Source organism: Mauremys reevesii, linkage group 11 (genome assembly GCF_016161935.1).
Source record: "Mauremys reevesii isolate NIE-2019 linkage group 11, ASM1616193v1, whole genome shotgun sequence".
NCBI classification, from domain to species: Eukaryota; Metazoa; Chordata; order Testudines; family Geoemydidae; genus Mauremys; species Mauremys reevesii.
In genome coordinates, this window is record NC_052633.1 from 52,194,887 (window position 1) to 52,221,954 (window position 27,068).

A 27,068-nucleotide genomic window follows, 5' to 3' on the forward strand; every position below is an offset into this window, starting at 1 on the left:
GTAACACAGCATTAAACAACAAATCAATGCACCTCTGGACAGTTTATAACACCCTAAAGGAGCATTAAAAAGCTTTAAACAAGGCTGTCAAGTGATTTCAGCATCCAAAAAGTGCAACCATCGGCCTTGGTGCCTTATTTGCCATTATGAAACCAATCTGGGCTGACTCTGAGAAGTACTGAACAACTACATGGCCACCTGCTATTGCTCAGCACCTCTGGATCACATCCTTAGAGGGTGCTGAATAAGTTCATGGTTCTCAAGTTAAAGCATAAAACTGAAATGACTTATAGTAATTTTTTTTTTCAGATACAGGTGTGCAATCTGACTGTCACTAAGGTATGTCTACATTGCCACTTGGAGTGTGACTCCCGGACCAGACAGACAGACATATGCAAGCTCTACTTGAGCTAGTGTGCTAACGAGCTAGCCAACCAAGCTCACACTCCAGGGGTCAGGCATGCTCATAGTTTGGTGACTAGCCCATGCCACTGCTCATGCTTCAAAGTCCACATTGCTATTTTTAGCATACTAGATTGAGCAGAACTAATGCATGTCTGTCTACCTGGGCTGGGAGGCATGCTGCCAGCTACAGTGTAGACGTACTTTTTTGTGTGTTTAGCTTCCTTTAATGGGTGCTATCTGTGCACAAAGCAGCAGCTGATTCAAGCCCTTTGTGTTCTCTTCTTAGACAAGAAACATCTTTGAAGCCATAAATTGTTCTAGTAAAGTACCTCAGCAGCAGCTGATCTTCATCCTTTTAGCAAAACTGAAGTTTCTCATCTTTCTTGAAGCCATTCTATCATCTTCAGTTGGATAGGTGACCAGGCCCTGTCCTATGGGCCTACCCACATTTAGGAAAGTTTTTAGAAAGCAGTCTCTACTACTGTTTTCTGGGATTTTTTTTTCCCCAAAAAAGTTCCTGCTAACATGGGTTTAAAACACAGTTTCCTTAGTCACAGTACAGCAGACAAAAACATGTTAAACCAATCTTAGAAAGCCATTTTCTAGACGAGGTGCTTTCCTACTGTTTTATCTACTGGAGGAAATAGTTTCTGACAGTGTTTTAAAATGATTCCACACTCACTAAACAAACTGTGTTTAACCCACGTTAGCAGAAATTGTTTCTGAAACTCATTTAAAAGCTGGTTCCTACCAGAAGATGAACTCCAATGTAAATGGGACAATACTGCTTTTATAGTTAAATCCAGAAAAAAAATTAACGTTTACATTTGCTGTAATAGAGAACAATTGTGACACTTACCTTTAACAATCTGCTTGGCACAGGCATTATAAACTTGTTCCTGGGTCGTGTTTGGTGGTAACACTCTATCAAAGACATAAGGTTTTGCCTGCTGAAATAATAAAACACAAAGTAATGTTTTAGAAAATGATAAAAACCTATAGCCAAAGCAGTAAGAAGGCAGAACCCATTTAATAGGCACCCAGATCAAAGGCATGGCTGTTTAAATTAGGGAAGATGTTCAGTGCAACAGAAATGATGTATTTCAGTGAACAAACAATGAATAAACAACACATCTGATGTTGTCTGAAAGTCTGTTCCCAGTCATTAGCAAATATGGAATGGCACATGTTGCCCTCAAATTTCCTATGTATTTAGCTCATTGAATTGGATACAGTTAAAGAAAGTGGTAGGAAACAATGGGCTAAAATGTGACTAATGTAATCCTGAGTTCTTCCCCATCTCTTCCAGAATTTAAGATAGAAGATCCATATTTCTAACCCAAATCTATGATTGAAAAGGAATCTGTGTCAAAGTTCATCACAATTTTCTACCATTCTAACCGTAGGGGTAAAGATCACTGAAGACAGACCAAATTAATTCAAATTATCATCAGTTTTAAAAGCCCTGCATTGCTGTCTAACCAGCCCCATATCAATCTTAAACGTTGTTAGCACATTTGATTATTTGGAAAGAAAATAGCTGGACTTCAGCTAAGTGCTGAAAATGCAAATAAGTTGAAGCATAGCAGTAATCAAAGAAAAGAAGCCAAGGAGTGGAAGGCCTAACCAATTAGTAGACTAGTATACTGATCTTTTACTCAAAGAATTACAAAGATTTTCAACTGGAACAATGTGAATGGTTTTTTGTGCGCTAGAAACAAATTTGATTACAAAGTGAAGCACGTGTTTATGAAATGAAACAAAAACATTTGGCTGTGGGGATTTTATCATTGGGATTTTATCAGGTTGCAGAGGATGATCTTGCCAGAGAAACGAAGTTAGCCAGGGATTCTAATTACCATGGCAAATGACGCACTGAAAAGTCGTGAATAAGTAAGTGGAAAAATTATACACATGCATTAACGAAGTGGAATCTGCTTTTCTTCCTTCTGGCAGCAACATGGGATTGGTTACAAAGAAATACATGCCAGCTATCCTGAAATAAACCTTTGATGTGGAAGACATTAAAAGGTAAATAGTTTTTAAGACAGAAGCTTAGAGAACATCCTTACAGATCAGTAAAAACAAGTAAATGCTAAGCTATCTTCATTTAAAATAAGATTTCTTCAGTTAAATGCCATGAAGAACAGAAGCCAATTCTTCTCTCTCTAATTTTCCACCAAAGAATGCAATACCTCCAATCCAAAATACAATACTTGTTCTGGAAATCCCTGTAACGCTGTTTCAAGTAACTGATTGATGGCTAAATCTGACATAATGGGTCACACTCTTGTAAATCATGCAATCACATCTGCCATCTGTAGCCAACTGTTCAAATATTTGTGCTTGACTCACTATTTTCTTGTTACACTCTGATTTATTTTAAGCTAACCATGTACCTGACACTTCCGCAACTCTGAACATTCACTTCTTAAACTACAGTAAAACACATACAAGCAAGATAAATATAAAATATATTAGAAAAAGCTCATCCTTGAGATATGAAATACTGTAGATAAGAACATGTATTACCAACCATTTTTTAAAAAGTTGGAGGCACATAAAACTATATACTGTCCTGTTGCAATAAAGCGTGTGTGGTATATTCTCAAAGAACAGATCTCAAGTAGCCTATGTGAAATGAATTTAGTTGCCTTCATCCAGTTCCTAGTTAATAGGTTTCCATCTCTCTCTCATGCACATGCATGATCCCCTTTTTTGATCTCTTAAGGGCTTGTCTACACTGGGAACTTATTCTGGAATAGGGGAGGGTGTGAGTTTAAAGTGCTGTAGCTATTCTGAAATAACTCCCTGAGTAGAAAAAAGAGCATCTTTTCCCATTTAAATTTAATCCACAATAGCTATCCTGGTTAATTTCCCCATGTAAGATGAGCCATGAGCAGAAAGCCCAAGGAAGGACTGAATATACTTTGAGCCTGAACTACCCTCTCACCCACAGAGACATTTGCCCCAGGTTAGGGTTGAGGTCCATCAGCCAAGCTATACGGCAGACCTTGCACCATGCTGTTACCATGTACACAGAGAACTTCAGTTTCCAGGGCAATCAATACAGGTCTTTCATGAGAAATCAACAAGAAAAATGCCAGAGATCTTCAAGAACTCAGGTAGACGATCCATCATAATCTTGTACACAGCTGAAAGGGTAAATTTCACAAGCACTATCTGCAAGTTACAAACATTAAATTGTTTTATTGATCAAACTAAAAAGTAAAAGAGTGTGAGCAAACAGCTCAAAAAGTGCCATGTAGGTTAAATTACCTCATACAGTTCTTTTGAAAAAAATGCCAGCTAATTTATTTTATATCATTTCTAGCAGTCTCACCACATTAATTTTCAACCCAGATGATCACTTGCACTTTAGAAAGGAGAGCTTCAAAAAATGATATACTAATAGCAATAATAAATAAGTAAGGAAAATTAGACTGCAAGATTCATCACAGCTGTCTAGAACCATTAACTTCTGACCTTATGAGGCATCCCTGAAATCATACACTAAAATTAGAGATGGACCCAAGGCACAAGTTTGGGCAAGCATTCAAACTCCTACAGTAGGGAGCTCTTTAGATCCAGGGCTTTGGTATAAAGTAATCTCTAACAAACACTGTTACTGGTAGCCAAATTCTGGAGCTATTAAAGAATGTGTCCCAATATATCCAATTCAATGGACAGAACTCTCTCTAAGAAAAGTTATAATTACATTTAAGGTAGTGTAAACAAGGTTCTCCAACTCCTCTATCCCCCACACACCCCTTCTTTAGGCTACCATCGATCCCCTACCATAAGCTCCTCCCACACCTGTTAGTTTTTCAGGTTTAATCTTAAGGTTGTTCACACCTGCCTTTATATAATACTTTTAAACATTCCGAACTCTTCACACCTTTGCTTTGTTTTTTTTCCCCACATGTGAAAAAAAGGTACAAGTAGCAAATGTTTTATAAAATGGACTTCTGTGAGCTCACTTTAACTTGTAACATCAACATACACACACACAAAACCTATGTTAAAGGAACATTAAGACTCCAATACCAAGCACTCAAAAGTTAGGAAATGCAAGAATTAAGGTAGTCTACAACCTTAATTCAGACCCCTTAAGTATATGCATGACAACAGAGTTTTCAATTACATGATCATGTATTTTTTGCACAAGATTATTGTGACAATTGGGCTATACCTTGCACCTGCTTAGGTATTTACCATGGAAAATAGGTCAAGACATTTTTAATAAAGAATGATATAAGCAGGTACAAGAGAACAACACAGAGAAACTAAATTAGTCCAAAGATCATAGGACTTAAGAAAATTCAAGGACAGTGTTGAAATCATGCTAATATAAACAGATGGGGAACTGGAAAATAATGAACCAAAATTGGTGTGTTGGACATTAGGCCTAATTTGTTGACAATAAATAATAAGAGGATGAGCTATTCCAATCACCATCACCTTTTTGCATCCTTAAAAAATTTTTGAGGAAGAGAGAAAAGAACAGATGTAGGCTACTGAAACAAGCCTCATCATCATGGCTGCTACCTTCACCATCTTCTGGAACTGGGAACCTTCTTTATCCTAATCCTAAGAGATAACTTGACCAGACCAGGGCAGAGAGGGGGACCCAGATAATATCGCCACCCTCTGCCAACTCCAGATGAATCTCAACCACTACCTTGGATGAAATGTGATCAGACTAACAGCAACAACAACTGCTCCAGCCCACCTCAAACCTTCTCTCCCCAAAATGACAGTTATTACCATCCTTGATACCCTCTAAAAGACTGTCAAACAAGGGGGAGTTTCCATCTAAAAAGTCTCTCCAGCTAAAGGGAAAGGAACAAGGGATGTTGTTAAAATGAAAGCCTTACTTAATATTTTACATTTCAAATGCTGTAACTGGTTTCCCTCCTTTTCTGTATCTTTAATAGAAAGTTAGAAGGATTTTTAATGGTGTCATTGCCATGGCATTAAGCGGGCTGAGGTCTCTGTATACCAAACCTTCTTTATACTGTTGAACAGTGACTGGGTTATGCAAGGACTTTTGGCCCATTTATTCCATCTAAATTAATACAGCAGGACCCCTCAGATCTTCCTGAAGATGGAAAGTCTGTCCTATTTGAAGTACTTGTGCAGGCAGGTCTATGCCCATCCATAACTAAAGGCCCTCCCCCTTTAGTTATGGATGGGCATAGACCTGCCTGCACAAGTACTCCAGAGAACATAGAGATGTTCTCTGGATTAAGCTCAGAGGCAGACTGGCTGGATGTTGCGCAGGCAGCTCAGGTGGCGTATTGGCTGTGTCCAGTGAGGCTCGCAGGGCAGGAGCCCAATGATGAATTTCTGCAGGCCAGAAGTGAGGGGTGGGTGGGGAGCCCCTCCCACAGGGCCCACTCAGGGAAAGCTGGAGAACCAGTCCCAATCCCAGTCCCCAACCCCATTCCCAACTCACGGTCCCATTTTCCCTCCCCAGTCCCTCTCCCACAGCTTCCAGACTTAGTTTCCGTTCCCTATCCCAGGCTTCTTGTCCCAGTCGGTGCTCCTTACCCCTTGCCCTGCAGATCCGGCTTTTGACCCCTCTGTGTTCAAATCAGGCAGCGTCCTCCAGCAAGAAGCAAGAGACGCCCTGCTCTCAGTTCAAGTGCTTGGACCTGACACAGCCTGCAGCAGCCCAAAGCTGCAACTGCAGAGAAAGACCCGTTCAGCTCCAGAGTGGGGCATCCCTAGTGCAGACAGAATCTTCAGGGAATTTAGCAGCTAAAATGGAGCATTTGCAAATTGCTATTTTGCTGTTTTCAAGAATGAAGCAAGGGGGAAGTACAGAGAAAAGTGCCTTTCACTGAGAGCTCTCTGCTCTCAGATGTACAAATCAAGAGACTGTGGGTAACAGCAGCATTTCAGCTAATCAAGCATAAAGAGCGAGAACAGGGAAAGAGATGGTTTGTCCAGGACACATGGAAAAATGGACAAGATGCAAGGGATATGGTTTAGTTAGGCCAGTGGATCTCAACCTTTCTAAACTACTGTACCCCTTTCAGGAGTCTGATTTGTCTTGCATACCCCCAAGTTTCACCTCACTTAAAAATACTTGCTTACAAAAATCAGACAAACTAAAAAACTGTCACAGCATGCTATTACTGAAAAATTGCTTACTTTCTCATCTTTACCATATAATTATAAAAGAAATAAAAAAGAATATAAATATTGTACTTACATTTCAGTATATATTATATGGGGCAGTATAAACAAGTCATTGTATGAAATTTTAGTTTGTACTGACTTTGCTAGTGCTTTTTATGTAGCTTGTTGTAAAACTAGGTAAATATCTATTATGTGTTAAATGTACCCCCTGGAAGAGCTCTGTGTTCCCCCAGGGGTACACATACCATTGATTGAGAACCACTGAATTAGACCACATCTTTAGTAAATTAATTCATCTGAGAACTATCCAAACAGTGAGTCATATTGTGCAGGTCATGGTTCTTCCATAATGGCTTCCACCAGGTGGAGGGCTGCCATCAGAGTTTCAAACCTCTTCCTCCAGTTGCAGATCCCCAAGTTCCAAAACCCTATCTAAATCCTTCCCTGCTGATCCCCTTATTAACCCTGACAGAGGCTGTCCTTGCAGTAGCCATGACAATGCACCGTGTAGTGTCAACAACTCAGAGGGCAAATCTATGCCTTCAAATAAAGTTAAGTAAACTCCTCCATAATGTACACCTGAATGTTCAAGATGTTAGCTGCTTTGCAATAAGTAAAACTGGTCAAGAACCAAGGTTCCAGAGATCTAACTGCCCCTGAATGGCTGGCTGGATCTAAACACTGACTCTCAAATTTCATCCACCTTGTATTCCTAATGATTTGAAGAACTGGCAGTTACAACTGTAGACCACTGCCTGCTTTATACTTCAGAATCCTCTCTCTCACTTGTGACTTCATTCTTGCAGGTAGTCACTGCCATTAGGCTGGGAAAGAGCTCCTGAGAGTTGAGCTACTAATCGGACATGTGAGGGGACTCAGGCTAGACTCTGGGAGCACAGAATTTAATATACCATCCCCTACATTTGCAGGAGCCAATGGCTTACTTGAGCTTTGATGGCCCTCACACCTTTCCACTCAGGTGATGGGCCCCCCTCTCCCAGTCACCTCCCACTCACAACCACCAAGGGAGAGGGGACTCTTAAATGGGCCACTACCCTCCTATGCCCCTACCCCCACTAGTCCAGACAATGACTTTGAGGTGCATTCAGAGATGTGACTCTGATCGTTACTGTCAGTCAATCATTTAGTGGCACCAAATCTTTTTGATCCTCTCAGAGGGGAATACTGCAGAGCTGTTTTAGACCACATAGTCATCTTTACCAGGTAGATTGCGTGCACTATGACTATTAAGAAAACTTGGTCATTATTCTGCATCATTGATCATTCAGGTCAGAGATTTTTGTTGTTGATGCTAAAATTAATAATGTATAACTGGGTTAAACATATCAAGCAAAGTACATTCACCAAGATATCGGAAGTACTAACAGATGATCATATGACTTTGTTGGAAAAATCATAGTGCTAATGAAGCCTTTCCGTATTAGGCCTGAGTAAACCAAAGTTATGTTATGCTTGTCCAAACTGTGTTGGAAAGCTTACAGAACTCATTAGACTGAAGGCCGTGTATCTACCTAAGTCAGCTATTTCGCTTATCAGTTTTGTTTGGCTCCCCAAGTATATGTTGGCTCCCCAAGTGTATGCAGCTGCGTTCACATGTATGCATCCAAAGTATCTAGTACAAAGGGTCAACGGATGTATCTTGTGTCCCCTTCAGAATGACAAATGTATCCTCAACAGCTGTATGTCTCTTGTAGCCCCCACAAAATGATATATGTATCCTGCGTACCCAATTATCCACAGGGTCTATAGGTCAACCAAATGACGTAGACAAACGTAGGCTAAGTTGTTTGTTTCGGGGTATAAAGGTAGGCCCATCTGGCCATGTAAGGTGTGTCTCTTTCTCTGGCACTAGCCGAGAGGAACACCCGCTCAGCTGACCGATCAATAAAGGGTGTGGTACTCGTCTTCCTGTCTCCGTGCCTCCTTGGTGTAATTAGGTAAGCTCCAGGGGGAAACGAGCCCTTTTGGCTAACAACTTCATTATACATATAATATCTCAGAGCATTCAAATATGCATACTTTAAAAATGACACCATTCACATACAACACTAACAAGAAAAGAATACTTGTTGCATGCCTGAAAGGGAACATAAGAACATAAGTTTTATAGAGAGTGGAAAGCAATGTATTATCGGAGGCTGTGGCAAGGTGCTGGTTGAGAAGCCCTTAATGATATCAGCGCCTGCCACTCCAGACCCAATCAAGGGAATGGATTGGGGCTGAGTGAATAGCCCCGTGCCTGCCCAATAACTGGCCGCACCTGCCAGTCTCATTATCCTGGCTATAAAGGCTGAGAGAAAGGCAAAGAAGGGGGAAAAAGGGAGAGAGAAATGTCAAGCACAGAAGGAAGTAGGAGCATCCTAGTCTGTTGCCTCCTAGTCTGTTGTAGGCAAAGACTGTATATAGTTGGGAACGGGTGGTGGGAAACCTTTTGAGAATAAAGAGCACGGGTGTTGCACCAGACTGGAGTGTCCCTGACTCATTGAAAAGGGGGGCCCAGGGGCACAGTGTGAACCCCGTTACAGAGGCACTCAATCTTTAACTCAGCCACCCCATGTCTAGTACTGGTATTATTGCCAAGAAGAGAAGAATGATTTCATGTCATCTTCCTAGCCTATATTAGTGTCAAATTATTACATTTGATGCCATCTCAAAATTGTAAGTGTAGGGGCCACGTTGATTGCATCATGACTGCTATATCAAATTTGTTCCATTCACAAGGAGAAAGGGCTAACACCCTTCTCTCCAAGTCAGAATGGGATCTGAAAGTCTAAATGGGTTCTTTTTCACCAATAATACAGAGTCTACAATTGAATCTTAGTTTACAATTCCTGCTGATGCACAAGAACAAACAGAACCCATCTCACTCTCCCATAGCTCTGTTAGCTTCAGAGTGCCACCAGAATTAAAAAACAGGTTAAAAATTTGTTTGCTTTCCTAACACATACATTTGATTAAATAAAAAGGAAGAGGCCAGCGGTTGTACTGAGTAAGGATGTGCCTTTTTTACCCAGGGCATTTTCTGACCATAACTGCTCTTTATTTAAAAAAAATGATTAGAACATGTTAAATACATCTAACAATAAATACAATTTAAAGACAGGTGTAAGAAAAGGTTTTACAGATAACTAAATTAATTACTCAGCTCATAATCTCTCTGGAATACCACAGTCAATGTACACCAACAGCATTTCCCATGAACTATTAAATCCTGATAATAATCCTAATCCTCAACTGAAAAATAAATGAGACCAAGCAATTATGTATGAACAGGCACTGCAGAGCAATTCAAGTCAGGAAATAGCTTGACAGACCACACAGCAGACTTGAGTATTTCGCTGGGGTTGCTGGAATCTAGCACACAGCTGCAGCGCAATTTGTAACTTTCATTCTCTGCAGAAAGAATCTTTAACCTTTTGTAACATGTTCAAAGAGTACAGAAATTTTACACCATGAAATTGTTGATATGGTGGAATAATTTGCAATCTAGAAATAGAAGTTCTAGAAGTCACTCCTCAGTTTTAGTTTCCCCTGAATTCATGTTAAGGTAATAGACCTGGAAACTGTTCTCTTTGAAAATGCCTTAGAACATTAGGGCATGAATATAAAAAGTCTTCATAATACAAAGAAGCCAACTTAAATAGCTAACTGATAAAAATAAATTCTTTAAGTGCCTAACCTTTCTATAAGCCTGTGGTTACAGCAGCAACTGCTAAATGCACTAAGTGAACAGAACATGCAGTCTTCACCATTCAATTAGACACCTGCAAAAGACAAATGGCCTGCTGAGTTGGGCTTGCAGGGCTCAGGGGCTGTTTAATTGCAATGTACACATTTGAGCTAAGCCTGGAGCCCAGGCTTTAGGACCCTTTGAGATGGGCCTCTAAGGCTGCTTTCATAGAATCATAGATTATTAGAGGGTTGGAAGGGACCCTCAGGGGATCTAGTCCAACCCCCTGCTCAAAGCAGGACCAATCCCCAAATGGCCCTTTCAGGGATTGAACTCACAACCCTGAGTTTAGCAGGCCAATGCTCAAACCACTAAGCTATCCCTCCCTCCCAGGAAAGTAGTTTTTCACCCCAGATGGGACTTGAACCCACAATCTTTGACTTAGAAAGCCATTGCCTTATCTATTAGGCCACTGGGGAAGCCAATTAACCAGTTTTAAGCCATACAGTCCTGGTTTTCTGAAGTACTGCCCCCTGTCCAGTAGCAATTTAGAACTGGATATGGTTGTCTGGTATTTTCACATGCAGTTGGGGCGTGCATGGAGGACCCCATTTTTTCAGAGCGTGCCACCCCCAGCCAGTGTGACCCACCTCACACATCACTCCGGCAGGGCGCAATCATGCCATTCCCAGAAGTACTGGAATGTCTGGTATTCTGGGGATGCCACAGTGCCCATCCTATTATGGAGGAAACAGAAAGGTAGTGGGGAAGGAAGGAGAAATTCCAGGGAAGCCTGAGGAAATGAATTAACTACATTTTGTAGTATTCCCGAGATAGATGTGTTTGGTGCTTAAAATGTCACTTATCCGCCTTCATTGTGATACGGTGAGTTCTGAACATCTTTACTAATTGTAACAGTTACACATACCAAGTTTAAATTACAAATAGGCCTTACCCAGAAAAAAGGGTATCTGCATCCAGGATTTGTACTTTAAATAAGATCCGTTTTACTAAGGAACATTTTACACGTCTCTTGTTTGAAAAGAAGAGGTTTTGCCACAGAGTTTATATCTTTAATCAAACGTGTCTGTACTGTCAAAAACACCACCGATCATACACTCTAACATGCAAATAGACTTTTTAAAAAAATATAATTACCTTGTTTATCAGGTTAATCTGAAGTTGCGATGTAAATATAATAGATTTACATGAAAACTAGTCTAAAAATGGGGTATAATCAATTGTAAATTACCAGAGATACTAGTTAATAAATAAGCAAAGCACAAATAGGAATTATCTCCATTTTACACCTGGAAATCTGAAGCAAAGAGGTCATATATCAAGTTTGTGAGAGCAAAAAAAGAATCCAGATCTACCAAGTCCTAGTCCTGAGCTTTAACTATGATACCCATTCCTCTTTTTCCACCTTCCATTTTGTTTGTATTGGAGTCCATAACAAAGAAAGTCACAGCAACCATTTTCTAGGTGTTGAGCCCTGAATGCTGCTGGTCATTTTAGCAAAAATATATCAAGATCCAAAATTTACCAATGACAACATGGCCTCATGTTCAAAAAAGATAGAATTAGGATGTCTTACTTAGCTCAAAATAAAGTAAAGTAGTCTATATGAAACAGGCTCATGTCTTTTTACAGCAAGTGACTTCATATCTTTAGGACAGTGTTTCCCAAACTTGGGACGCTGCTTGTGTAGGGAAAACCCCTGGCGGGCCGGGCAGGTTTGTTTACCTGCCCGTCCGCAGGTTTGGCCGATCGCGGCTCCCACTGGCCGTGGTTCACTGCTCCAGACCAATGGGAGCTGCTGGACGTGGCGGCCAGTACGTCCCTCAGCCCATGCCACTTCCAGCAGCTCCCATTGGCCTGGAGCGGCGAACCGCGGCCAGTGGGAGCCGCTATCGGCTGAACCTGCGTACGGGGCAGGTAAACAAACTGTCTCGGCCTGCCAGAGGATTTCTCTAAACAAGTGGCATCCCAAATTTGGGAACACTGCTCTAGGATAAATTTAAATTGTTCTCCTGAGAACAAATATATTTAGAAACAATTTTGGTGCATGGGTTATTCAGAATAAGATTCTATAAAATTAATCTGGCATAAATACAAAAAAAAAATCCTACTTCATGTCAGTGATTGAGAAAATAAATCTAAACTCTGGTGGATTTTCCAGTTTTTAAAAATACTTACTAAGATGGCTGGTTCTTGCATTTGCATTTTGGTAGAAGGGCAAGTTTATCATTAAAAATTATCAAAGTAAAGCCTCAAATGGATTCATCCAAAAGAATGGTAACAAACACCACCTTTCTACAGTAGAGTAGGATGACTTCTTGCTATCAGATATGATCAGGAATTCTACTGCCTATATTAAGGGCAATAATGGACAAAGAATTAGGATGGGCTGGTAGGGAAGTTACTGGAATGAAGTCAAAAGGTCTGGATTCTAGTCACAGCTCTTCCACAAACTTGTGAAATTGGGCAAGTCACGTAACTTATTATTTGCACTTTAATTTCTCCTGCTGTAAGAGGGACATAATACTTCCCACTTCACAGGGGTACTGCAAGGATAAATTCATTTTGTAAGATGCTTAGATACTACAGTGATGAGCACCAAGAAATACCCATAAATCAGATAAATGAACTCCCCCTCCCCCCATTTCTCATCTCTGAGATAGTTTATAATATTTCTCTACATCTTAATTTTGGCTCGAATATAGCAAGCTGCACCATGCAAGGGGACCCCCGTGCCACACAAAGCAGCTTGCAGATGGGGGCCTTAATTACTTTTCAGTATATGTAACACCTCACAATCAGTTTCTCTCTCTCTCTCATAAACAGCACTTGATTAATTCACAGCAAACAATAGGCATTTGAACAGCAGCATTATCTTTCCGCAGCATAATTTAAGCTTCATTTTTAGTCTTCATAGAGAAGAAGCCATGCAGAGAAGAAACTATGTTAATAATAAATTTGAAAAAGGATTTCATTTAGAGCCTGTATAATGCTGATTTAAAATGCACATTCACAACCTCACTATTCGGGTCCTTTACCATGTGCTGTGGAATTAGAATCGTGAATTTCCAACTTAAGTTGTTTTCATAAGGTTAAAGGGCTTTCCCCAGCCTTCCTCCCTCTTCTCCCTTTAAATTATATGAATTAAGGCAGAATAAAAAAAAATATTTCAGACACACAATAAATTATGCATTTATTCCTAAAATCACAGAAAGGCTGCTGCACTACGAATCCAGATGTAGATAAAGGCAGATCAAAAAAGGGTACATTTTTGCCAAAATGAGATTGCAAGGAGAAACCTGTTCTTCACACACGAGTTTGAGATGTTAGTTTGCACCCATCTAAAATAGGTGTAAATCTCTCCCATTATATTGTGCCGCTATATCACACAGTATGTACCAAATGAACCACTAGCATAAACAGACACAATTCCAACACACATCAGTGAATCTGGATTTACTCCTTTACCTACAGATGCAGTTGAAATAGTACTAAATGGGAGAGCAAGACATTCCATCCAACCCAATACTTGTTCTCACAGTTTTCCAGTAGTTTGTGTTACTGCATTATGGGGGGAAAGTCAGTATTTATTTTAGGTTAAAATGCCCTTATTGACATGGAATGTATTTGCAGTCCCATTCAGCACACAGTCACAAACCAATTCATTTTACTTCCACAAAACACAGTCAAAGTCAGTCCGAGCTAAACATTTAAAATGCTGCTTTTCAACTGTTCTTAAGACAAGCCATGCTCTCTCAGACCACATTCTGAAGTCCTTAGGTAATAATAATTGGAGATATACCAATCTCCTAGAACTGGAAGGGACCTTGAAATTCAAGGTCATTAAGTCCAGCCCCCTGCCTTCACTAGCAGGACCAATTTTTGCCCCAGATCCTTAAGTAGCCTCCTCAAGGATTGAACTCACAACCCTAGGTTTAGCAGGCCAATGCTCAAACCACTGAGCTCTCCCTCCCCCTAAACAAAAGCCCTGTAAGGACACTAGACACATTATTCCAGGCCACAATTAACATGGTTTTCTTTTCCAACACATTCAATGCTTTCCATCTTCAATGGTGACCTTCCAGGACCATCAAGATGAGAGGCCCCTTGTAAGCATCCAACTAAAGCACTGCCAAGTTGAATGAAAGATGGACTCATGATTTTTCCAACAATCCTTTACTCAAGTTTTACTGGGTTTGAGGACAAAAGCCAAGGATAACCTGGCTGCTTTCCTGAATCATTGGGTTGTAAAAACTAAAAGATCGGGTTCCAATTCATCTCCCATGTTTGTTTTTGTGTGTGTAAAATTAATAACTTGGAGACACTATCAAAACCTAGCTTTACAGAAGGACAAGGGGAAGAGAAGTTACTGTCTGTAATACCCTCCCCTAGAGGCCTGAAACTAACACTCTAATACACGTGCTTCTCTAATAAGCCATCTTTATTCTCCCCTTGCACTTGAAGTGGCAACAGAATTACATCACTTTTAATATTCCATTTTTTATAAAAACACAAAAGAACTCTGCTGCAGAACCACTAGAGAAGCATCAAATATTGTTTCTAAAGTCCCATTTAAAGAAAACTAGAAATTTAAAGATTATATTATACTATTCACAACAACATGGAAATGAATTTATTAATAAGATATTCTCAGCCAGATCATCATAATAGCAACAGACGACACACAATGCCCTCTCAAAAGGTCAATGGAAAATGGTTATATTCAGATGAAGTACAGATGGGGCAAAGTCTCTATTTAATGTGAGGTTTTATTACAAAAGCATTCATATAAGCACGAGAGATAGGCAAACACTATCTGAGAAAAATTAAACATGTTTTAGGGAAGCACAAATGATAAAGGGAGCTGCTGATTATCAACTCTGCATATGGAAGAGAACTGCAGCATCAGGACCGCAGTATGTGACCCCCTTCATTGTAACCCCATTTTGGCATCTTGGGTCAAGGTATCACTTACAGATTTATGGGAGACTAGATGGCTCAGGGGATTAGGAATGGGATACAGAGCATTCTAGGTCACAAATTCAAATCCAAGCCAGGTCAGCAGGGGTCATCATGAAATGAGATGGCAGTCTTGGTCCACATAAACAGTATCCTTCTTGGCACTCTCAGCAAAACCAAGGCCTGAATGGGAATGGAGAGCTAAATTAGCTGCTTACTGCTCCAGGTGGTCCCTCCGGGTCAGGGTAGGCATACGTTGGAAGGAAAACATATGGAAGCTTGCACTCCCACTGCCTGTGCTGTACAATACCTGCTCTGTTGGCAGTGGAGTTGAGCCAACACAACTCACAAGTACATATAAAACTTCCATATTCAAAAAAATAAAAAAGTAAAGGCCCACATATTTCTGCACGAGATTCATTGCTTGTTATCCACACTCACTGATTTCCTCTGCAACGCTATCCTGAAGATATAGCCAAGTCAAAGTAACTGAGACACAGATATTTCCACAAACTCTAAGTGTTTAACATCCAGACTACCATAACAGTAATAATCCCATTACTGTTAACATGCAACTACAGATAGTAAATGTTATTACTAGAAACAATATTGGAACATTTAGGGGTTTTTTTCCATCCTACATGAGAAAAACTGTAGATTCTTAGAAGTCAAAACCAAGTAGTGTTCCAAGGTAGCAGAAAGAGCATGACAACAGAGCCTGTGCTTTAATAGTGGAATGAGTATGTTACTAGGGCCTAGGAACGCCTAAATTCTAGTCCCTGCTGCATCACTGACTGACTCACTGTGAGGCCATAAGCAAGTCACTTGAACATACTAAGTCATCTGGCACACAAAGTAATTTCCAATCTTAGAGAAGGGTTGAAAGGCTCAATTATGTAATGTTTTTACAACACTCTGAGCATTTATATTATGCTCTAAATGTTAAGTATTACCAGCCTACCTCAGCGGCTTCACATGTAACACAATTTAAAAGACATTTTTAAAAAAAATAGAATTAATGTTGGCAAATTACAGCACAACCAGTTGCATACCTCCTTCCATCTCTCCATAATGCTATTCTTTGGGGAACTACATGCGAAAATATGTTGACATAAAAGATAGCAAGCACTCTGACGGTAGCTTCAGCCTTGTCTACACTGGAATTTTAGCCACCAGCACAGCTGCACAAGCACACACTTCTAGCATGCAGCTTACCTGGTTTCAGTCTATTTACATATGGTGTAAATTGTTTATGTAGGGGCTTACACCAATGCAGCTACACCAGGGGCTAAAATCCCATTGTCCAAAAGGCTTTCCAAATCCCAAGCGTCATCAAAGCAGGTACTGCCCTGTCTCTGTAAGTAATGCAGAGACTGGCTGCTCGTGGCAGAATCCTCTTTCGAGATGGAGTGAAGACTGCAACTAGACAGAGATCCTATTACACTTAAACATGTGTAAACATTTTGATTATTTATTGCATGCAAGACATTTCTCTTTGTAGTGGTACTTCTGAAGATTCCCCTTCACTGACTGTGCAGCAGTCGGATTTCTGCTTTGTGTACAATATTATTAAAGCATGGTATAAGCTTGATTAATGTAACTTGTACCTAGAAGCTCACTGTATAAGAGCAAGAGATAAATAAGAAATACACAGGATCTATTTGTTAAAGCTTTATTTTCCATCTCTCTGGTGTAATGTTCTCTCTTCACAATCGCTAAATTCTTGTCACTGTGCAACACTTCGATTTCATTTCTCATTTCTTTAGGGTGACCAGACAGCAAGAATGAAAAATCAGGACAGCAGGTAGGGAGGTAATAGATGCTATACAAGACAAAGACCTAAATGTCAGGACTGTCCCTATAAAAATCAGGACATCTAGTCACCCTACATTTCCTTCAATTCTGTTCTCAGCTAGACTGTTGTGTGCTTCACTCTCCTCCTAACATTTCACATTCCATCCAGGACCATCTTTTTTAAACAAATCAATGTTCTAATCCAAGGAAGGGAACAGCAGCCCAACCGAGAGGCACAGAGTGGCCACTAACTGAGTTAGTCACTGGAAACTTTGATTCTAACAAGACGATACTGATAAGTGGGGGTCCTGCCCTGTAAAAGGCAGTCAAGACCCTTCTATTCATGATCTTGAAATCCATAAGCTTCTGCTGTTCAGTCTGAAGAAATATTTTCCCTGATGAATCTTCTCTCACTAATTTGAGAAAGAAAACAGATCACCTTGATTTTAAGGGTGAGTCATCAGCATTGCCAACATTCATGATTTTAAACACAAGTCTCACAATAGTTGGTGTTGTCTTTAAAGCTCCAACATCTGGAATCAGGTGATTACATTAGAATCTCAGATTCTATATATAAGGTTTCTAGCCCTTGTGGTTCCAGGAAAAAAAGCTTGAAAATCTGAATCCTAAGAGTTCAAAAACTAGATGGCAAATAAAAAGAGCCCAACATTTATTATTTTTAAATCTCACACTTTAGGGAGGGGTGGACTAAGTTCCCGTTAAGGTGCCACCAAGGGCCGCACACCTAACTCCTCCAACCCCGGAGCTGCTGTTGTGGGGAGAAAGGCGCCTCTTCCTCAGCTCCAGCCCTGGACTGCTGTTACGGGGAGAGGTGCTCTCCTCCGGCTCAGGTGCTGCTTGGGGCGGGGCCGTCCTTTCTCCCCAGCCCCACTCCAGAGCCTGCGGCCCAAACCCCGCATTCCCAGCCCCACTCCGGAGCCTGCACCCCCAGCCAGAGCCCTCACCCCAACCCTCTTCCCCAGCCCTGAGCCCCCTCCCACATTTCGAACCCCTCAGCCCCACCACACATTACGTCCATATTGGTGCACATAGCAAAATCCATTCCGCACATTGATGGGAAAAATTAAAGGGAACATTGGGGATGGACCCTGATATAATGGTTGAGTCCTTAGAATGACTCAGTATAACCAACCTTATTTCAAGGAAAATGGGGTCAGTCTTCATTTGAAAGTATCAACCTAGACGTGGGCAGAAACAAAGTTCATGCTTGCAAGAATTTTGAAGTACCTTCTTCTCCTAATTTTGGAGCACATGCCATGAAGACAACTAGCATGCCTGAAATAGAACATTTTTTCCAGTTTTCTGAAACAGGGGGATAGATTATAAAATGTTATGTTTTATATGAAGAACCTGTCCCACCACCACCACCACCCAAAAAGCCAAACATACACACACTAGCATTAATGCAACATTAAAGTTGAGAAATCAGGAACTCAAAAGCCAAGAAATCCAGAGTTGTGTGACTTTATCCAAAATTTGATTGCACTGACTCTGCCTGGCTTAGCGAGACCAGCAGTTGGTACAGAGGTGCCTATGCCAACCAACCTATCAACATATTTATCCGGGCAGGAAGGGATATATTCTCCTGGGCCTTGTACAATGGGACCCTAATTTCAGCTGGAGCCACTATGCACTACTGTAACCCAAACAATTATTACATAAACAATATGAATAATTGAAAAACAACATGACTTCACTGCCAGATTGATAAATATTTATGGCATGGAGCCAATTAGAAATAAAATATACAGTCTAATATTTTCCTATATTGATTGGAATTTTATTTAAAATGTTGGGGAGTTGTTTTCTTTTAGAAGTTTCTTTCTTGGACTTGCGCTTTTTAAATAAAGTAGGAAATGGATCTTTTGGCCTACAATTCCTGTGAATCGGTTACCCACTCAAAATGCAATAAGGCTTACATAGACAATATGTTCATATTTAGGTTCTCTTCTCTTGCTGTGTAGCAATAAGGCTGACATGAAGTTACTGGATATATCTCGCCCCTTTTTTCCTGCTAAAACTGGTCACACTGAGTAGAATTTCCTGACTTATCCTTCAAACAGTATATAGTCTTGCCATTACAGCCTTTTCCTCTGCAGCTTCTTATTATACAAAATTAATTAATAGCACCTGGAGTCTTAGGGGCACAAAGGTAGTGGGATTCGGTTAGACAATGTGAACACAGCCTCTGGAACACTAGTTTCAGACTCAGATGAGGGAACATAGGCTTAATTTCTCACCTTCCCTGAAAAAAGCAGTGGAAAAAAGGACCATGTCCACATCACACAACAAGAGCAACCTCCTTATAATCCCAGTCATCAAAACAAGGACTATTAACATAGGATCATGGGTAATCCAGGCCTTCTTGCATGTCTCCACCTAACAGAAGGAATCTGCCAGATAGAGGAAGAGGAAAGGACGACACACAATTAACAGTAAACAACTTGGGACAAATGTGCAAGAAGTGGTTAGTCAGCCAGGTTTTCTAGCCAAAGATGTCAGATTCTCAGATGGGGAAATGCTGGTATCCCAAATCTTAGTAACAGGGAGAAAAAAATACCTAAATACGTACTTCCTTAATAAACCCACGAAAGGATGGGTCAACTAGCTGTAATACGTAGCTCCTTAGGGAAGTAGAAGCAACCAAACCAAGAACACAGCATACATAGGATATTCACTGAAGATCTGGATTTCACAATACGTCTACTCAGAACAGCTAGACCGCCCAGAGTGCAGGTGGTCATTATGTCAGGTCTCTCACATGTTAACCTTCTTCCCAGAGCACAAAGGACCAGGATTGTCACATAATTTAGCATCTGTGCTCTACTAGCATCAAGCTCATCAATCCTGTTTGTACCGTCAAGGCATTCTACATAAATCCTTCTCCAAATCATTCTGTCCGGCAGGCATTCCCTGGAAAAAGCAGTCACTAAGATCTTTGCACTGAAGAGCCACAAGTAGCTGCTCTTTTTATTAAGATACAAGCCATCTGACACAGCTTTTTTTTTTATTTCCAGTATTTCCTATCCTAATTGCCAGAATGCAACATCCTATCTTCACTGTCCAGTAGGTAAAATATGCACTGTTGACTTACACATTGAAAGGGCCAAAACTGGAGAGCATGTTTATTTTTTTTTAAAAACCTAATCATTTGGCAGCTTAATTTATTATTAGACGCATTAGGATGGTTGTGGCCTCCACATATCATCATCAGAACCACAATTATATAGCTAAAGATAGTCCCTGTCCAGAGGAGTTTACAATATAAATCAACAAGGTTTAGAGAAAGGGGATTGAGACACACAGAGATTAAGTGACTTGCTCAAGGTCACACAAGCCTGTGGCAGAGCCAGGAATTAAACCCAGATCTCCGGAGTCTCTGTCCAATGTCTTAATCATAAAACCATTCAAATGCAGAACTATTGTTAAAGCTAAACAGGTTATGAGGTGCCTCAAGCCAGAACAGCAGGTAAAGAACACACCAAAGGACATAAAAATTCTGCATTTCAGCCAAGGTCCAACGTAAATGCCTCATGCAGCCATTACAAGAGTAACAGGGAGATGGGTTAAAAAGCAGAAATACCATTCTGTGTGGTGCGACATTCACCAATTCTGCTGATGCAATAAAGTTAGCAGGCAAATAAGTGGTTCAGGCTGCAGTTAAAAAACATCCACTTCAATAAGCCTTTCCAAAAGTCTAGCACACAGTACTTGTCCTGGGGGAATTCTGCTCCACTGCAGACACACAGAATTCATGTTGCCTGCAGATTATTTTTTTCTCCTCAGAAAACAGATTCTGCCAGCGATCTGCTGCTATTACCCCTTTTGCCCACCAGAGGCTGCTGTGGCACCAGAACAGAGGCCAGCTGGCTCACAGGCCAGAGCAGCCAGCTGCAGAGATGGAGGAGGAGAGCTGAATTCCTCACAGCACCTTGCCCGTGGAGACAGATGAGGAGACACGGAGTATGAGGGGACAGACAAAGCGAGGCACACTGGGCTGCTGGGGGAGCACCTCACACAGAGTGGAGTTCAGAAGGGGTAGTGGGCGAACAGGCTGAAGTAGGGCACAGAAGCTAGTGAGGTGACAGCATTAAGCCAGGGTCTGAATGGTAGAAGGGATGCAGGGACACATGAGGACAAGGACAAATGTCCCTGACTGAATGGGAGAGGCTAGGGGTCAGGCAGAGTCTGCATGGGGAAGGTTCCCCAACTCCCTTATAATCCCTCCCCCGAAAAAAAACTGTTCCATACTTCCCTCCCTTCACCTCCCCCACCCCCACCCCCCGACACACACACACACACACACACACAACACCCTGCAGGTTCACTCCCAGGCTCCTTCCCAGCAATTATTTCCCTCTCCCTCAGCTTCTCTGTTACCCTTACCTCCCCCAAGCCTTTGCACTGCCCACTGCTTCTGAGGGGTGTGGGAAATACATTTCTGTATTGTGGTTTAAATGAATTACTCCGAGTTCTGTATTAATATGCCTAGTAAAGAATCTATTCGTCAAAAAACATTTCCTGAATCTTTTTTGTTGTCTATATTATTAGAGACATACTTGCTGACAGGTATTTCAAAATAAATTCCCAAAATAATTGAAACTGGCGTGATTATTTTGTGCTATTTTGACAAAATAAAATATGGAGAAATTTGCAGAGTTTAAATTATTGTGTGCAGAAATTTTTATTTTTTGGCATAGAATTCCCCCGGGATTAACAGCAAGTCATCAGGAACACCACACAGCACAAGGGGAAAGCTTCCCTGTCAGGAAGCACATTCTGGCAGAGTGATTAACAGATGAGAGGTCTATTGAACACAGCATTTGTTACTGCAGCAAACAAGTTAGCCATTTCTGAATGTGCAGCACTGTCAGTTTTTACACCAAATTTAAAAGGACATTTCAGACTCACATGCATGTTCCACCACTGTGACAAATGCAGAAAGTCACAGAGCTATTTGGGCAATGTACTGCCTGCCTCAGCAAGATGGTGATAAATCTGATTTTAGATTAACTGGATATCACTCAGTGTTATCACTTACAGGACAGACCTAGAACAACCCACTCTTAACAAGATTATACCATAAGAGAAAAAGTAATGGAAGGCAGTGAAGCATTCTAGTCTAATGCTTAGAGCAGAGAATTGGCAGTCAGTTCATTCCACTCCTAAGTCCCATTCCCAGTTCTGATGTCAGTTTGCAGAGTATCCTGAGGAAAGTCACTCTCTATGCCCTCTTTTCCCTGTCTGTTAATAGAGGATACCTCTTCACATGGGAGAGGAGAGGCTTAATTAACATTTGAAAGGTGCTTTAGGCTCCATGAGAGTAGTAGGCTGAAAAGGTAGGAACCATTTTTATTCCAAACAATTTAAAAAAAAATACACACACTCCACACAGTTACAGTTGCTTTGTGACAACATTTAGAAGACCTAAGCAGCACTTAAGACGACATAAATCCTGCACTGTCCACATAAACGCAAATCTTCATCAAGTATAAAGAAATGCATATTTCAGCACAACCACCTTAACTCTGACTTGTAGACTGTTGTTGGGAGTCATTATGCACTACCAAAGGGATAAACAATTAAGTTTGAATGCGATGAAAAGGGGTAGCCAGGGGATTGCTTCAACGAAGGAGTAATAAAGTTAGATCAACAGGCCGGATAATTTTAGCAGTTGCATTTTCTAACCAACTGAAAGGTTATGAAGTCAGTACTGAGAACACTGGAGAGGAGATGCCTGCTGTAGTCAAGAGCATGGCAAGCGTTTATGCTGCATGGTTAGAAACAAACAAGTTAGATCTTAGAAGTGCTTTGGAAGCAACAGCAGGAAGATCTGAGCTATAGGGGGTGAAGGAGAACAGAAAGTTCACCAAATTATTTAATTAAAAAGGAGCACATGCACTGGCCAAACCTAAACAATGAATCCTTCAGAGCCCTGTCTTATTCGATGAGTACCTGACAAGATATGCACATTCACTATGCACTGTAGCTAAATTAATCCCAAATGGCACATTCAGAAAAGTCCACCTTTGCTCTAAGCGTTGTAAAACTTGCAAGAGAGATCATAAATATATTAAATGCTAGACCAAAGATTGGCTTTTTGATTCCAGACAACACTTAACTCAGTAGGTTCTGGGCCCTCCCAGCAAAGTCACTCTATGCTTTATGTACTCTCCTGGTACTTGGCATTGCATGTTCCTGAGGCAACACGTGGGGGAAGGGGGGGGACGCAGAGTCACATGCACGCCCCTGATTTCTGCCACGGATCACACCAGAATGTGGCCAGCAGTAGCTTTTTGGCACTGTGTGGGAGGGAAGGGAGCCACGGGGGGGGGATGACCTGGCCCATGTCTTTGCAGAACTCATCTCTTCCCCTTTTTTCTGGGTCACTAGCCCGCCAGAGGCAGTGGGGCAAGAAAGGAGCCTGCCGGCCAGGCTGTTGGTGAGCTGAGCACTGCAACCAGGGGCTGGTTCTCCTTACAGTGCTGGGAGTGGGACACACCCTGCTCGGGGGGGGAGGGGGAATATGGAGGAGCAGCAGGGCAGGAAGGGGGCCAAAGGGGCAAAGCAGGGAGAGAACAGCAAGAGGGGGAGCACGGAAAGGGCCAATGGGTGGGCAGCAGAAGGGACAAGTAACCGGCCGCCACCTGGTGCCTGCCTGCACTCAGCAGCCACGGCAGTTCACAGCACATAGCCAGTGCCGGCTGGAAATGGGATGGAGGGCAGGACCCTGCTAGCCAAGAGCCAGCACACAGCAGGATCAGCCAGCCTGCGCACTGCAGCTTTGCCCCACCACCAGCCTGGCACACCCACCCCATCGTTGGCCACTGGACCCCCCCACTCACTGATCGCAAGGGGACGGCTGGCAAGCAGGTATCTGGCCAGCAGTAGGACCTGCCAGTACTGGTGGGAGGGAGAGACATAAAATATGGGACAATTTGCCCATTTTTAAGGTAACATTGGGACACCTGGAGGAGGGCTTAAATATGGGACTGTCCCTTTAAAAACGGGACATCTGGTCACCTTAAGTATACTGGTTCATACAATAGCTAGTTTCATGTACGCTGACACTTACTGTATCAATGATGATGCACTACTAAAGACTCTGGTGGTGTTGTTACTATAAAGTTAGGATATATACACAAATTTATCATTAGTCTTTAATACTGAGCTCTGCTAACTACATTATAGGGCGTTCATTTCCTCAGCTCTCTCTAAAAAATTGAATTTCATCTGTATATGCATGATAATATGTGATTTACATACCATTTGAACCTTAAGGATAACCTTCCCTTTTGTTTACAACAATATTGTTTTTTATTTTCAACATTTTTTTCCTATTTGCCAACAGCAAAAATACACCTAAGTACCTTGGTTTGCAGCTGCAGTCACACCCCTAATGCTAGATGTCACTAGTCTATAAAATCAAAACTAAAGAATTTACACTTATTTGTATCATAAATATACCAAACAGTCCTTTTTCCATGCGTGGGATGAGAACACTTCATCCCCAACTTCAGATGCCCCAGAAACCTCTCAGACTCTCTCCACCGAGTTGCATCACTACCAACTCTAACACAGTCCTTTGCACCAATATTATATTATATACAATGCCTCTCTGCCTTTAGCCCTCTCCTCCAGGCCCTGGTTACCCCCCTTCTCCCTTCCTGTGTCTCTTATACCCCTCAGCTGCTGGGCGAATTGGCTCATCAGCTCTCCCAGCCTGATCAGCTAATTAGCTTGCATATCCTCAGCCTTCTCCAGGGGAGCTGATTGATCAGATAGCTGGCTCACCCACTAACTCTCAGCATCCTGTCACAATCTGACAAGTAAATTATACAGAATATATTTCTCACTCTTGAATAAGTAAATAAAGTTTCATTTTGATAAGCAAGTAACTACTGCAAATTTCAATTTTTTCCCAATTTTTCCATGCCAGATACTATGAGAGTGGGGACCACATAGGTTCGTAAGAGATAAACAAAGGTGAAGGTACATTTTGGTAACAAATGCAAAAGAAGTCATTTTACAAATACTGGAACCTCCATTTCCTTCTCAAAATTAGCTTGGACCAGTTCAAAGATTGATAATGATGAAAATTATTTTCTGTTGCCATCTTCTTCCCCTCCACCAGCTTCACTGACAGCAGTGTACCTAGTTTTAAAATAATCAAAATTTTAACTGTGCAGTTGAAGATGGTCTCTGGTATGAATAGCAAAGTTTACTGGTGATTCAAATTTTGCAGTGCAATAGGATTTCATTCAGCAGACAGAGGTGCACAGAGAAATACTATAGACACTTTGCATAAGATTAGACTCTTCTCTGATATTTTACGTCTCTTACTAAAGAAGCACTCACACAGTTAAATCCTGTATTTCAAAAAAGTATTCTGGTTTTAAATAATCCTGAACCCCAACTAGGAGGTTTTCTTGGAATTACAAGGAGGACCACAATCAGCCTTCTAAAGTCAACGTCCACTTGAAGGATAACATGCACATTCCTCCAAAGCCAGGCCCCATGGCTGCCTCCACCACTGTGGTTTTAGATGAAGTTAGCAGATTTCCATTACAGGAAGACAGGTTTAAAGAGAAGGAAAGGGCCACAATATTTCAGACAGCTATTTCAAAGAGACTTTGATTTCTCCAGAAGACAGACCCACCAAGAAAGACATGTGCTTCTGAGCAACAGCTCTTTAAGAATTCTTAAAGGGAAGAGTTTGGGGTATTTTATGGGTTGGTTGGTTGGTTTGAAATACACAGCTTTCTCTGGAATACTTCCCTTCAAATTATCAGGTTGAGTCCCCTGCTCAGTATATTGTAAAATATTCCCATGGGGAAACCACTAATATTCCAACATGGATTTTTCTTTGGAGCTAAGGAAAGCCTTGGTTACCCCACAGTCACTCAGTAATTGCCCACCTTCCTGCCCTTCTCCCCTATGTCATTTTTCTGCTTCCATACAAGCACTCAGCTCAAACAGGGTTTACTGTATATTGCACACATAGGCTACTATCTCAAATGACTTGCACTCAATACCCTTTCAGTATCCTGCAGAGACACCGCTGAAAGACATGCTCTGAACTTTGCTGCTTCAGACTGCAGTAGTCTGAACAGTTTCTTAATAGAAAATCTACTCTGCATCTATATTCAGCTCTACATTCACAATTTCTTCAAGCGATCAGAATGGCATGACTAACACCACTCTGGAATCAAGGTCTCATCTAGATGTGACCTTTGGGTTTTGAAAGACTAAAGGAAGATAAAAATGAATGAAGGAAAAGGAAGGGTCTGTAAGAAGCTGCATGGTGTAAATAGGTTGTGTTAGATCTTCACTGAGTTGTAGCGTTACAGGCTCAGCTAAGAAATTTAACAAAATGGACACAAAATATGCGTATGCATTAGGTGCTCTTAATAAGAAAAGTTGCAACTGAAATTTGCCTGCATTCTGCATATTCATATTTTTAACAAAAAAAAATCCAGACACCAAGAGCTAGCAAACTAAAGGAAATGATAATCAACCAAAATGTTCCAAGCCCTGGAGGCTAAATGGATGGAATGTCAATTATGCACACCCCTCGCTCCAAAAAGGAGACTTGATCATGCAATTCATCTTTTTCTTCAGTAAAAGTATTTCCCCTTCTGCACTCATCAGTAAGTTACGTTTTTGGCCATTTAGAAAGGTATTACAACCACCACTACATAACTTCACTTATGCACATCTAAGCCTTATACATTTCTAAGTCTTTTAAACAAGAAAATAGACAAAGATGAGACATCTACTTACAAATGACACTTTAAACATTGTTCACACTGAAGTGGCTCCCTCTTTCCAGCTGTAGATATCTAAATATAGTCAGCTGTTTTAGCAGGCTGATTGCAATGCAACTTACACAGCTGAGAAGGTTCATGAATGGCTAGAAACACATGAGGTACTACACAAGTCAACATGGAAGACATAGGAAATCTTTAAGTGACTCACTTTGATGGCTGCTGTTGGTAAGGACCCAGGGTGACCAGTGTGGGTCTCGGGG

The 27,068-nt window shown here is 41.2% G+C and overlaps 1 protein-coding gene across 4 annotated transcripts in view; it reads right to left on the reverse strand.

Annotated features, from left to right (window-relative positions):
- KIF5C (kinesin family member 5C) overlaps positions 1–27,068 on the reverse strand; it is a 124,760-nt gene that overhangs the window by 78,947 nt on the left and 18,745 nt on the right. For all 4 annotated transcript variants that reach the window (XR_005586250.1, XM_039495078.1, XM_039495076.1 and 1 more), the window contains exon 2: positions 1,265–1,355. Coding sequence is in view for 3 of the 4 variants with exons in the window: in XM_039495078.1 (XP_039351012.1) it covers positions 1,265–1,355 (91 nt within the window). In the remaining variant the exon portion in view is untranslated. The remainder of the gene's footprint in view (positions 1–1,264; positions 1,356–27,068) is intronic.